The following is a 12,421-nucleotide window of genomic DNA, read 5'->3' on the forward strand; positions in this document are numbered from 1 at the left end:
GTTTCTTGTTCTCTTCATCCATTCTCCCCTGATCCAGGTTCCCTCTATCCCCATTCTATTTTTTTGATTACAATAAAGGGGTAGAAATTGGATCAAAAGCCCAATACAACTCTAGAAGAACTGCCCTACCCGAAAAGACTGCACCTGTAGCCAGCCCTACCACTGGCTCAAGAATAGCTAGACATGAGTTGTTCCTATTAACCTTGAGGGGGTTAGGTGAGATTGGCCTATAGATAGAAAATGAAGAAAGGAATTATGTAACATCCCAGATTTGAGCTAAACTATTCCATTCCTTTCATTTTCCTATAGGGGTTTCTGAGATGGTAATTCTTAGCGTGATCTGATACAATTTAGGATGAAAGAAGGCAGTAATGCAACTTAACAGAGTTCCCCTACTGAAGCATTTTGGAAAGTCCTCACTTCTTCTCTTTTGTTGACTTCCAATCTAATGGATTCCTAGTTTCCCTGTAGCAGCTATTTTAAAATGTGATTCCAGGACTTCTGGGAGTCCCAGTGACACTTTCAGGGCACCTATGAGATGTTCCTTTTGCTAATTACATATTTGTGTGAAACTGGATATTGTTCATATACTTCAACCAAAACAATTTATTACAACATATTAAATGCAGAAGTCAATAGGAGAATCTACCTATCCGCTATCAAGCCAGACAGTAGAGACAGCTTGCAAAAATGAAAAATGATACCATTTTTCTCACTATTGTCATAAAATGTTATTAATATTTATGTTAACATGTAATGGGCCCATAATTGCTAGTTTCAAATTAATAATAAATTTTAAATTTAAAAAAATTCTAAAACAGTAAATATCGATAAATATATATAATATAAACAAAAGCTCTTTAGGATCCTGAGGCTGCAGTCATTCAAAATGTCGATGGAGTCTGGAGGACCAACTTCCAAAGTGGCTCACTTACAAGTGTAACAAGTTAGTGCTGGTTGTTGGAAGGAGGTCTCAGTTCCTCACCATATGGACCACGTGAATGGCCTCAGGACATGGCAGCTGGCTACACCACAATAAGTGATCCATGGAAGACAGCAAGGAGAAAGTTATAGTGTCTTTTATGGCCTAGTCTTTGAAGTGACACATCATCAATTTTGGCATATTTGATTTGTTAGAAGTGAGCCACTAATTCTTTGTGGTTTTTTGTTTTGTTTTGTTTTTTGAGACAGAGTCTTGCTGTGTCACCCAGGCTGGAATGCAATGGCGCCATTTCAGCTCACTGCAACCTCTGCCTTCTGGGTTCAAGCAATTCTCCTGCCTCAGCCTCCTGAGTAGCTGGGATTACAGACACCACCACGCCTGGCTAATTTTTGTATTTTTAGTAGAGACAGGGTTTCACCATGCTGGCCAGGCTGGTCTCAAACTCCTGACCTCAGGTGATCCACCTGCCTCAGCCTCCCAAAGTGCTGGGATTACAGGCGTGAGCCACTGCACCCAGTCAGTGAGCCACTAGTTCTAATCCATGCTCAAGGAGAGGGAGGAAATTAAGCTCCACCTCTTGAAGGGAGGAGAATCAAGGAGTTTGTGGACGTATTTTAAAACTACTTCAGGGCTCCCAACATCAAAATGTTTGAGAGCCATTTTCCTATAGCTTAGGGGTTCTTTGGAAAATTTTTGTCTTTTAGGCCATATATTAAGGCCCTCTTTTGCACCTGCCTGTCCTTTGTCCATTTTTCTCCATTGCATTTACTCTTGGACTGAACCACCTGAGGAATAAACTTCAGTTCATCTAAGGCATTGACCTTTAACTAGTGGCAACCCCTTCCATATTTGACTGAAGTGAAGATGATAGATAGGTAGATAGATACATAGCTAGATAGATAGATACATAGAAAATCCTCACTTAACTATGTCTGTAAGTTCCTGGAAACTGCAATTTTAAGCAAAACGGCATATAACAAAACCAATTCTTTCCTCATCACCACTATAACAAAACGATGTTGAATGAAACCACGTTATTCAAAAACCTGTTGTACATTGTTTCACTTTAAGTTTCAGTTTCCAAGAACCTATAAATGACATTAAGTGAGGACTTACTCTATATGTGTGTGTGGGTGGGGGGTATCTTTATTCAATTCAGCAAAAATTTAGTAAACACTTGTTAATACCAAAATGTATACTAGGCACTGAAAATACAAAGATACAATCTATGCTCTCCAGCTCAGTTTAATGGGAAATAGACTTAAATACAAATAATTCCAAAACAGCTTTGTAAGTGCTAAAGCAAAAGAATGTCCAGAGTACAGAGGCAGCCTACAGGGAAAGATAGAACCTTGAGGCTTCATGGAGGAAGTGGTATATGAATTTGTAGCCAAATCACATGCGGAGCTTTTTCAAAATTAACACACCCACTCAGTCCCATTTTGAGATTACTCTGCCAACCTAGACACATTTATAAGTAGGAGGTTTATCCAGGCCTGTTGCTATGACTTCTGTCTTGGGCTCTGGGGAACTCATTCCCTTTTGCCTTAGTGGGGACAGCTGTATGTGTTGATTCCTCCAGGGAAAGAAGAAATTGATAAATGAGGTTTTGGCTGGCCACCAGATTTGGTATTTTGTTTAGATTCATATACATATATTCCTTTTTTTTTTTTTTTTTTTTTTTTTGAGACGGAGTCTCGCTCTGCCGCCCAGGCTGGAGTGCAGTGGCCGATCTCAGCTCACTGCAAGCTCCGCCTCCCGGGTTCACGCCATTCTCCTGCCTCCGCCTCCCGAGTAGCTGGGACTACAGGCGCCCGCCACCTCGCCCGGCTAGTTTTTTGTATTTTTTAGTAGAGACGGGGTTTCACCATGTTAACCAGGATGGTCTCGATCTCCTGACCTCGTGATCCGCCCGTCTCGGCCTCCCAAAGTGCTGGGATTACAGGCTTGAGCCACCGCGCCCGGCTTTTTTTGAGATGGAGTCTTGCTCTGTCGCCCAGGCTGGAGTGCAGTGGCCGGATCTCAGCTCACTGCAAGCTCCACCTCCCGGGTTTACGCCATTCTCCTGCCTCAGCCTCCCGAGTAGCTGGGACTACAGGGGCCCGCCACCTCGCCTGGCTAGTTTTTTTGTATTTTTTAGTAGAGATGGGGTTTCATCGTGTTAGCCAGGATGGTCTCGATCTCCTGACCTCGTGATCCGCCCGTCTCGGCCTCCCAAAGTGCTGGGATTACAGGCTTGAGCCACCGCGCCTCATATACATATATTTCTGAGACTGAGTCTCGCTCTGTCACCCAGGCTGGAGTGCAGTGGCAGGATCTCAGTTTACTGTGACCTATGCCTCCCAGGTTAAAGCCATTCTCGTGAGCCACCACATGTGGCCTAGATTCATCCTCCAAGGAAAAGAAAGGATAGTAAGAAAAATTGACAAAGCCTGTAGTGTTGAGTAAATGATGGTCAGGCAGAGCTTCTTTGGGTGTTGGGAGCTTGAGCATGCCTAACGATGTTACTCACTTGTATTGAAACTGAAGCATTAGAATCTGAGATGGAGCCTTTCTTTGTGAATTCTCTGACAGAAGAAGAAAACAAAACAACAGGAGAGTATCTGATTTTATTTAACTCCCTTAAATAGGCATTGTAACCTCTCTTAGGGAGAGAGGAGAAGTGGGAATTAAGATGATCTCTTGCTAAATGCACTGCCCCCTGCAATCTGATGTTATTAAGAGCGTTTGTTTTTGCAGTGTTAGTACCTCTATAAATCTCTCAGTATGTTTTCTGCACAGCATTTCACACTGTCCAGAAAAATATATGTGCCTCTAGCACTCCTCATGCCCATGCCCAAGCTCCGTCCTCTGTTGTTAAAAATATGATAATTGCAAAGAAACCCTATTGTAGTATTCAGTCTGTGGAGGTTGTGAGCAAGCTGTTTGAATCTGATTATGAATTGAAAAGCCCTTTGCCTTATTAAAATAACAACACACAATGAAGTGCAGGATTCCTTTGGTAGCATTCAGTAGTCATCTGTTTGTTTTGTCTGCCCCCAACTGGGTAGTTTGCAACACACAACTAATCTTAGAAATAGCTTAGTTCAATTTCAAGGTGATTTGATACTCAACTGGTGGTCTATGTGTGGGACTCAGTGTTCCTTTAAGGGATAAGTATTGAAAATATCTGTCATCAGATTTAAAACAGTGAGTGGAGAACAAGATGCACAACTAGTACAATCAGAAGAGAAGAAATCAGATCTTCACAGCCCCTTCTAGCTTTCATATTTTCGGCACATCTCAGTTGTCAGCTTCTCCCTTCTTTGCCCTTCCGAATGTCTACTTCACTGCTTCCCTTATGATACTGTTTCCCTTGCCATGTTTATGCAATATACTGTTTGGCTGAGTACATGGACAATATTTTTCCATTGTTCAAATGCCAAATCTATGGTTGAATAGTTCATCTTGCATCTACATATACCAAGCTTTTGGCCCAACTGCTAACCTGCGAGAAAGTCACATGGTCCCTCCACCCTTGTGAAATTATATCTACATATTCCAGCCCTCTCCTTCCTATGCTCCCCCTCCTCTACTTCCCCTCTGACTTGGTCTAAAGGGGCAATGGATCAGGTAACACTAGTAAATGACCTAGAAAGCAAAGAACAAAAGCTGATCTCAGCTCCCCTAGTCCAAAATCAGTGCCTACTCCCACCCACTCTGAACAAAACAACAAAGTATGTCCTGAGTGAATCAATGAGTTCTGGATCTAGTACAAGTCATTCTGCCCTAAATAGGCCTCTACTTCTTTCAACATTTGTCAACACCATCTCTATGCTGCACACTGTGTAAGGGTTAGGCTCTGAGGAATGAAGGAGCACCTAGCTTAGTTAGGGAGGGAGACATGCAAATGAATAATTTCCATACACTGGGGGTGAGTGCCAAATCAGAGCTATGTGCAAAAGAGTGGCAGTGTCACAGATGGGGAAGATAGCCCTTCTCCTGGGAGCATTAAGAAAGACTTCTTGGAAAAGGTAACTTTTGAGCTCAGCCTGAAGGATAAGTTGAAACAAACTCAGCATATTGAGGAAGGAAAGGAGGGCATTCTGGGCAAAGGGAACACTGAGAAAAAGTATGGGCAAGTTTTTAGAATGGTAGAAAGCTCTAGTTTGGGATTAAACTGTGAAAGGCTCTCTCCAGCAGAATTAGGCATGATCTTATGTCATTCCTATTTTCGTTATTTTAGTTTAGGTACTTTTCTTGCATTGTCAACTTTTAAAAATAATAAGCTCATATTACTTTACATGAAGATAAAAAAAATGAGCCTTAATAATAAAGGAAAAAAGTTCCAGGTCTGCAGTCAGGGATGAAAAACTGTTTTTACTTGCAGTGATTTCCAATTAGTGCTGCTTTGATGCCTGCCGAAGCAAATCATTGCAAGAAAGCAAAGGCAGTCCCCTCCCCTGCAACCAAAGAAGGGGAGGGATGATCCTCTTCAGGATGATGGAAGCCCTCCAGGGAAGATCACGTGCACTCAGCTGCCATATTTGAAAATGGCTTGTGCATGCAAAGGGGCCCTATCCTTTAGTTCCACATTTAACACATTGAATGGAAACCTCTAGGAAGAGACTTTTTCCTGAGCAGGCTGTCGTAAGCAAATGTTGGATCTGTCTGAGAGCCGTAGGTGTCAGAATTTGTATGTCAATGCTATGTTTGACATGTATGTATTAGAATAAAGTGGAATTACAGTCAAAGAACTTTCCCTTCAATCAAATTGTTTTTCCCATCCCAGGCAACTAATTGTCCAAACTTTCTATCCTCTTTTTTTTCCCCTGGAACAATTCAGTTGAGCAGACTGTCTTAGTTCACAGGTGGAGATTCTTTTGTTGTCTGTCATGGGCTACTAGCACAAAGGAAAAAAATCTGGACTGTGTCATACATGGGTAATTAACATGTCACTTAGTTTAGTTTCATGTGTCTTCCTTTAAAGAGAAAAATAGAAATATTCAACTCCTCTTTTAAAACTATAAGCAGAGGAATATAAATCTTTATTTAAGAAAATATTAAAATACACTTAATTCTTGTGCTGGAACAAGTTTAGAAAGGAATGACAGGAAGAGACAAAGAAGAGGAGAGATGAGAGAGGCCCAGTAAACTTGGTGGGAGGTAAACTACTTTTGTCACACTGCTGCTGTAGTGTCAGAGAACATTATCCCTTGTTGTTGCTGTCCTTTGAAAAGCTCATTAACTCTCCAACAGTTTCTAAAGTCTTCTTCCCTACCCTCCAAAACAGTATGTCTACACTTATTTTCAATAATCAGTTTCTTTTAGAGACCAAGATTTATTTTCTCACAGTAATTCAGAAGGTTTTCCATAAAGGAATGGCCTTCACTGTAACACTGTCCTTTGGGACTCTAAGATATTGGCCAGTTTGCGAACTGTGCTGGAGACCTACTCTTTGTTCTCCAAAAGGCAGGTACTGTCTCATCCCACAGGGCCTGGGAATTAGTTGAGAACCAGGATTTATTTAATTCTGAGGTTCTTCTAGTCAAATCTACCTTGGATTCTAAGTGGATTCTAATGGAGATCATACACACTAAGAACCAAAAAGAACTCAGAGAACAAGCCTATCAAGAAGAATAGGTGTTAAAGAAATAAATGTAAAACTTTACTCAAGAGAAAAATCTAGAGCAAAATACATTGAAATATTAACAGTGATTATCTGTGTCTGGTGGGACAATGAATTTTTTCTCTTTCTATATTTCTTTATTTTTTAAATTCTCCATAGTGAACATGTATTTCTTTTACAATGAGAAAGAAAACAAAATATTTTAGAAGATGGAGGAAGAAATATATTTGAACTGTTTACAGCTGTTGCAGCACTGAAGCGGCAGCTTTTACAAATTTCTCTTTTCTTCCCGCGCCACCTATGTGTTTATTTTATTTGCATCCAACCTGGCTTTTCCCAACTTTCCTCCATGTCTCTTTCATTCTTCCAAGGGGCATCCCTCCCCATAATAGAGAACCCTCTCTTTCTCTAAGACATATTTCTCACCTCTTCTCTACCCTTTCTTTTGAGGGGCAGGGGTAACAGCTTTATTGAGATTTAATCCACATACCATATAATCTATCCATTTAAAGTGTGTAATTCAATTGTTCTTAGTATATCCAGAGTTATGCAATCATCATCACAATAGATTTGGGAACATTTTCATCACCTCAGGAAGAAACTCTGTACCCTTTAGCTATCATTCCTCAACCTTCATCTCCCCAGTCCTAACCAACCACTAATCTACTGTGTATCTGTATATATTTGCCTATTCTGAACATTTAACAAAAGTGGAATTATAGAATACATGGTCTTTCATGACTGGCTTCTTTCACTTAGCATAGCGTTTTCAAAGTTTACCCATATTGTAGCACATTCAGAATTTCATTCCTTTTTAAGACTGAATAATATTTCATTGTATTTCATTTTATATATATATATATAATCATCTTTTGTTTATTTATCAGTAGATGGACATCTGTCTTGTTCCACCTTTTGGCTATTGTTAATAATGCTGCCATGAACAGAAACTTATTTGAGTACCTACTTTCAATCCTTTTGGATATATGCCTAGGAGTAGAATTGCTGGGTCATGTGGTAATTCTGTGCTTAATTTTCTGAGGAACTGCTAGATTGTTTTCCACAGTGGCAGTACCATTTTGCATTGCCACCAGCAATGTGTGAGGGTTCCAATTTATTCATCTCCTCACCAGCACTTGTTGTTGTCTATCATAACCATTCTAGTGGGTGTAAAGTAGTATCTCATGGTTTTGATTTGCATTTCTCTGATGACTAATCTATCTTTTTCTTTTTATTTTTTTTTATTTTTATTTTTTTATTTTTGAGGCACAGTCTCACTCTGTCACCCAAGTTGGAGTGCAGTGGTGTGATCTCCACTCACTGCAACATCTGCCTCCCGGGTCCAAGCAATTCTTGTGCCTCAGCCTCCCTAGTAGCTGGAGTTATAGGTGCACACCACTGTGCCTGGCTAAATTGTTTGTATTTTTAGTAGAGATGGGGTTTTGCCATGCTGGCCAGGCTGATCTCACACTCTTATTCTCAAAAGATCCACCTGCCTTGGCCTCCCAAAGTACTGGGATTACAGGTGTGAGCCACTGCACCCAGCCCATAATCTATCTTTTTCTAACTTGACTTCATTTTAGCCCTCCACATCCAGTGCTTAAATTCTTAGACACAAATCCCTGTCAGGGTCACCACCACCTTCCTACCAGGCTCAGAGAAAAAGACCATTCAAACTGCTGTACCAAATAAGTCAAGAGGTTTACCCAGCCCAGTAGCTAACTGGTTGGGGAAGAAGAATACCAGGAAAAATCTGTTGGGAGAGAATATGGTTGTACTTATTAATATCTACCTCAAAAAAGTGAGGAATTTTAATTATCTTATTTTACATAAAATTATGTAGCACTTGAAAAACTTTTAATTGTCCTGCATACATGAATTTATCTGGAATATAATGTGTATATTTCATATATATGTGATTGTATTAGTCCATTTTCACACTGCTGATAAAGACATAACTGAGACTGGGTAATTTATAAAGAAAAAGAAGTTTAATGGACTCATAGTTCCATGTGGCTGGGGAGGCCTCACAATCATGGCGGAAGGCAAAAGGCACATCTTACATGGTGGCAGGCAAGAGGGAATGAGAGCCAAGCAAAAGGGGAAATCCCTTATAAAACCATCAGATCTCGTGATACTTATTCACTACCACAGGAACAGTATGGGGCAAACCACCCACACGATTCAGTTATCTCCGATCTGTTCCCTCCCATAAAACATGGGAATTATGGGAGCTGCAATTCAAGATGAGATTTGGGTGGAGACACAGCCAAACAATATCAATGATATATTTCTATTCTACAGATTCATGATAATGTTGTAATATTGGCAATGGCTAACATTGTAGAGTGATTACTGTGTGCTTACTTGTGTGGGTACTATGCTAAACACTTTACATGCATTGTCTCATTTAATCATTACAGTAAACTTGCAAGATAGGTATCATCATTATCTTCATTTTACAAATAAGGAAACTAAAGTTCAGAGAAGCTTAGAATTTGCCTAAGATTTCACTGCTCAGTAAGTGAGGGCATAGCTGACATCTGAAACTCAGCTGAGTCATACTCCATAATCAGTGCTCTCAGCTACTACTCACAACAGGTTTGAAGGGGCTGTTCTGAGAACCCAATCATTCTAACATGGTTGCAAAATAAAACTGTGTTCAAAATAACTAATTCAAAATAATAAATTCAAAATAACTAATTCAGAAGTAAATTTTTAAAGAACAGTCTCTTTCTGTCTCCATCCTATATGCCCTGTGGAGTTAATAAAGTAGGAATACCTTTTATTTTTCCAAGTTAACTTGTTCAACTTTCAAAGAGATTCCCTGAGTTCTAGAACATGATAACCCAGAGTATGTTCACATTATTCACTGATACGATTTGGCTATGTCACCACCCAAATCTCATCTTGAATTGTAGTTCCCATAATCTCCACATGTCATGGGAGGGACCAGATGGAGATAATTGAATCATGGAGGTGGTTCCCCCATCCTGTTCTAATGATAGTAAGTTAGTTCTCACAAGATCTGATGTATTTATAAGGGGCTTCCCCCTTTGCTTGGCACTCATTTTTCTCCTTCCTGCCACCATGTGAAGAAGGATATGTTTGCTTCCACTTCTGCCATAATTGTGAATTTCCTGAGGCCTCCCCAGCCATGCAGCGCTGGCTTTTCTTTATAAATTACCCAGTCTTGGGTATTTCTTCATAGCAGTTTGAGACGAGAGTAATATATTCACTGTCTTTGTGGTTTTCTTAGATTTTTATCTTAACCCTTCCAGGTAATATCTTTCTATACTAAAGTGGGAGGTCTTATGTTTATTGCAGCCCCTCATTCCCTTGACATTTAGATCGAACCTCATCTAGATCTTCTTCAAGTTGTCAATAATCTTTATGATCCACCAAGAAAACTGCAAGGGTTGGGAGAAGTTCAGGGTGTTTTTTTTTTTTTTTTTTTTTTTTTTTTTTTTTTTTAACTTCTATGGAAATCAAAATGGAAGGCCTTGCCATGGGTTCAATTTTTCTTGCCATGTGCTATGTTAGTGAGAGGGGGTTTGGAGGTAGGGAAAGGCCTAAGGGAAACTCTTTCCTTTAAGAGAGGGCCATTGTTTCCCGTAGACTAATGGCCGTATTCAGTTTCCTTATGGAGTGAGGGGAATTACTTAGACTCAGCCTTTACTCTTTCAGCATCCACTCTTGGGAACTGCATTATTACCTTGTAAAACAGAGCATCTCTCCTATTAGCTGTTAATTGAGCCCATCTTTTTCCTCTATGAGAAACTATAATGTTGACTTTTATTTTCAGAGCTCTGTATTGAGCCTCTTCTTTTTGGAGATTGATGGTGCTCAGACACCAGGGGTAGGCTGTGGGGTGGGGGGTACAGGCATAACAGAAAGCAACTTGTGGGGTATCAGAAGTTAAATATCTCCCAAAAACCTTTCTTGAGTTGTTCTGTCCATCACCTTGACTTTGCAGTGACCCAAGCCTTTGTGAATCTATGCTGAGAGCCCTTTCTCTCCCTCCCCAACCTCTTAAATCATTAGTTGAAATGAATAGTTTTATGGTAATTGTCCTAGTTTGTTTTATGTTGCTGTAACAGAATTCCTAAGACTGGGGAATTTATCAAGAAAAGAGGTTTATTTATTAGACTGGGAAGTTCAAGATTGGGCGGCCTCATCTTGTGAGGCCTTCTAAGTGAAGGCCGCATACTATGTGAAAACATGGTGGAGAAAAGGAAAGGGAACTGAGCACAAGTGAAAAGGACAAATATGAGAGGCAGTCTCACTTTATAACAACCGCTTTCCTGGTAACTAATCCATTCCCCGGAGAACCAACCCAGGCTTGCAAGGCAGACATAAGTCCATTTTCACCTCTAAAAGGCACCAGCTCCCAACACTGCCACCTTGGGGACCATGCCTCAACATGAGTTTTGGTGAGGACAAGCCATCTTAAACCATAGCAGTAATAAAATGAAGAATCGAATTAAGTACAAGAGGATATTTTCACCAGTCTTCCTCATTTGGCCAGATCTGAGAACAACTCCCAGAAGGCATTTCTGGGCTAAGGACTTCCACCAGTGTCCAAATGATATTCAGGCCTCTGGTTCCTATAGAGGCCTATACATCAGGCCAGTCCATTCTTAGCCTGGAGACAATATTGAATAATTACTCCACTGCCAGAAAATTCCCTGAATAGAGTCTCCAAAAACTTAGTATAGACATAAGATACATTTGGATGTGAAGGATGCTTTAATTTTCTATCAGTAACATTGCTTTAGAAAATAAAGTGCGTTTTATTTTTGTCTGTTTACCACAGACAAATATGTACCTCTATTACATATTTTAATATTTCTTTTTAAGCATACCCACTTCTCTCCAGTCTAAGGAGTATTACTTTGTGTATCCATGTACATCTGAAATGAGATAACAGACCTGAAATTTTTCTGGTATTTATGTGTGTGTGTTTACATACAATTGCAGACATAATATATTCTCTCTCTCTGTCACTCTCTCTCTCTCTCTCTCTCTCTCACACACACACACACACACACACACACACTTGTCTTATTATATGTAGCACAAAAGCAAAAGCAAATAAATAATAAAATATACTAGAATCGTCCCCCACCCTGCTCCCTCTCCCTCACAGGAGCCACAATATACAAAGAACAAAGAAACCTTCCTTTTCTGGCAGATGTGAGTTGCTCTGACTATATTGCCAGGAGAATTTCATAGAGCTTATACTGTTCTGAGCACCCTGCAATTCTGATCTGCAACCATTAGCCAGAGCCTATATGGAAACGGGCCACCTCTAGGGTAATAGCATTGTAAATTACAATCAATGCACCCAATTACACTCAGAAACCAAAAGATATGTAGTGCTGCAGTGTGCCTTGTAATCAGCACCTTTGAAAATGTAGGTAACAGCATTCTGAATTAAAAAAATGGAAGTGGAACGTCTTAGAAAATGAATGTTGGAATTAAATCATCCTTCTGATAGAAACAGCACCTTATATGGCAGGCAACTTTTTTTCTAATATCATTTTATTGATTTTTTTTTAAAAAAACTAAACTGTGGCCTTGTAGCCAAGAATGTCTTTAAAAATCATTTGTTGCTCTAATCAGCCTGGCAGAGCCTTTCTGTCATGCTGATAAGGAAATTAAACTTTTCTCATACTGAGTTTACTTGCCTCTTATGCACAGATGTTTTGTTTTTCTTTTAGGGAACTAATTCAGAAGTTGAAGTCTTTCATCAGCTTCTATAGTGCTTTGCCTGGCTACATCTGCAGCCATAGCCCTGTGGCGGAAAACGACACCCTTTGCTGGAATGGACAAGAACTCGTGGAGAGGTGATCTTTTTTGAAAGTTAC

General features: G+C 40.0%; 1 protein-coding gene across 1 annotated transcript in view; it reads left to right on the top strand.

Annotated features, from left to right (window-relative positions):
• GPC3 (glypican 3) overlaps positions 1–12,421 on the top strand; it is a 457,513-nt gene that overhangs the window by 293,526 nt on the left and 151,566 nt on the right. The window contains exon 5 of the mRNA XM_007992737.3: positions 12,275–12,400. Coding sequence (XP_007990928.1) covers positions 12,275–12,400 — 126 coding nt within the window. The remainder of the gene's footprint in view (positions 1–12,274; positions 12,401–12,421) is intronic.

The sequence above is a fragment of the Chlorocebus sabaeus genome, chromosome X, assembly GCF_047675955.1.
Source record: "Chlorocebus sabaeus isolate Y175 chromosome X, mChlSab1.0.hap1, whole genome shotgun sequence".
In the NCBI taxonomy this organism is placed as follows: Eukaryota; Metazoa; Chordata; class Mammalia; order Primates; family Cercopithecidae; genus Chlorocebus; species Chlorocebus sabaeus.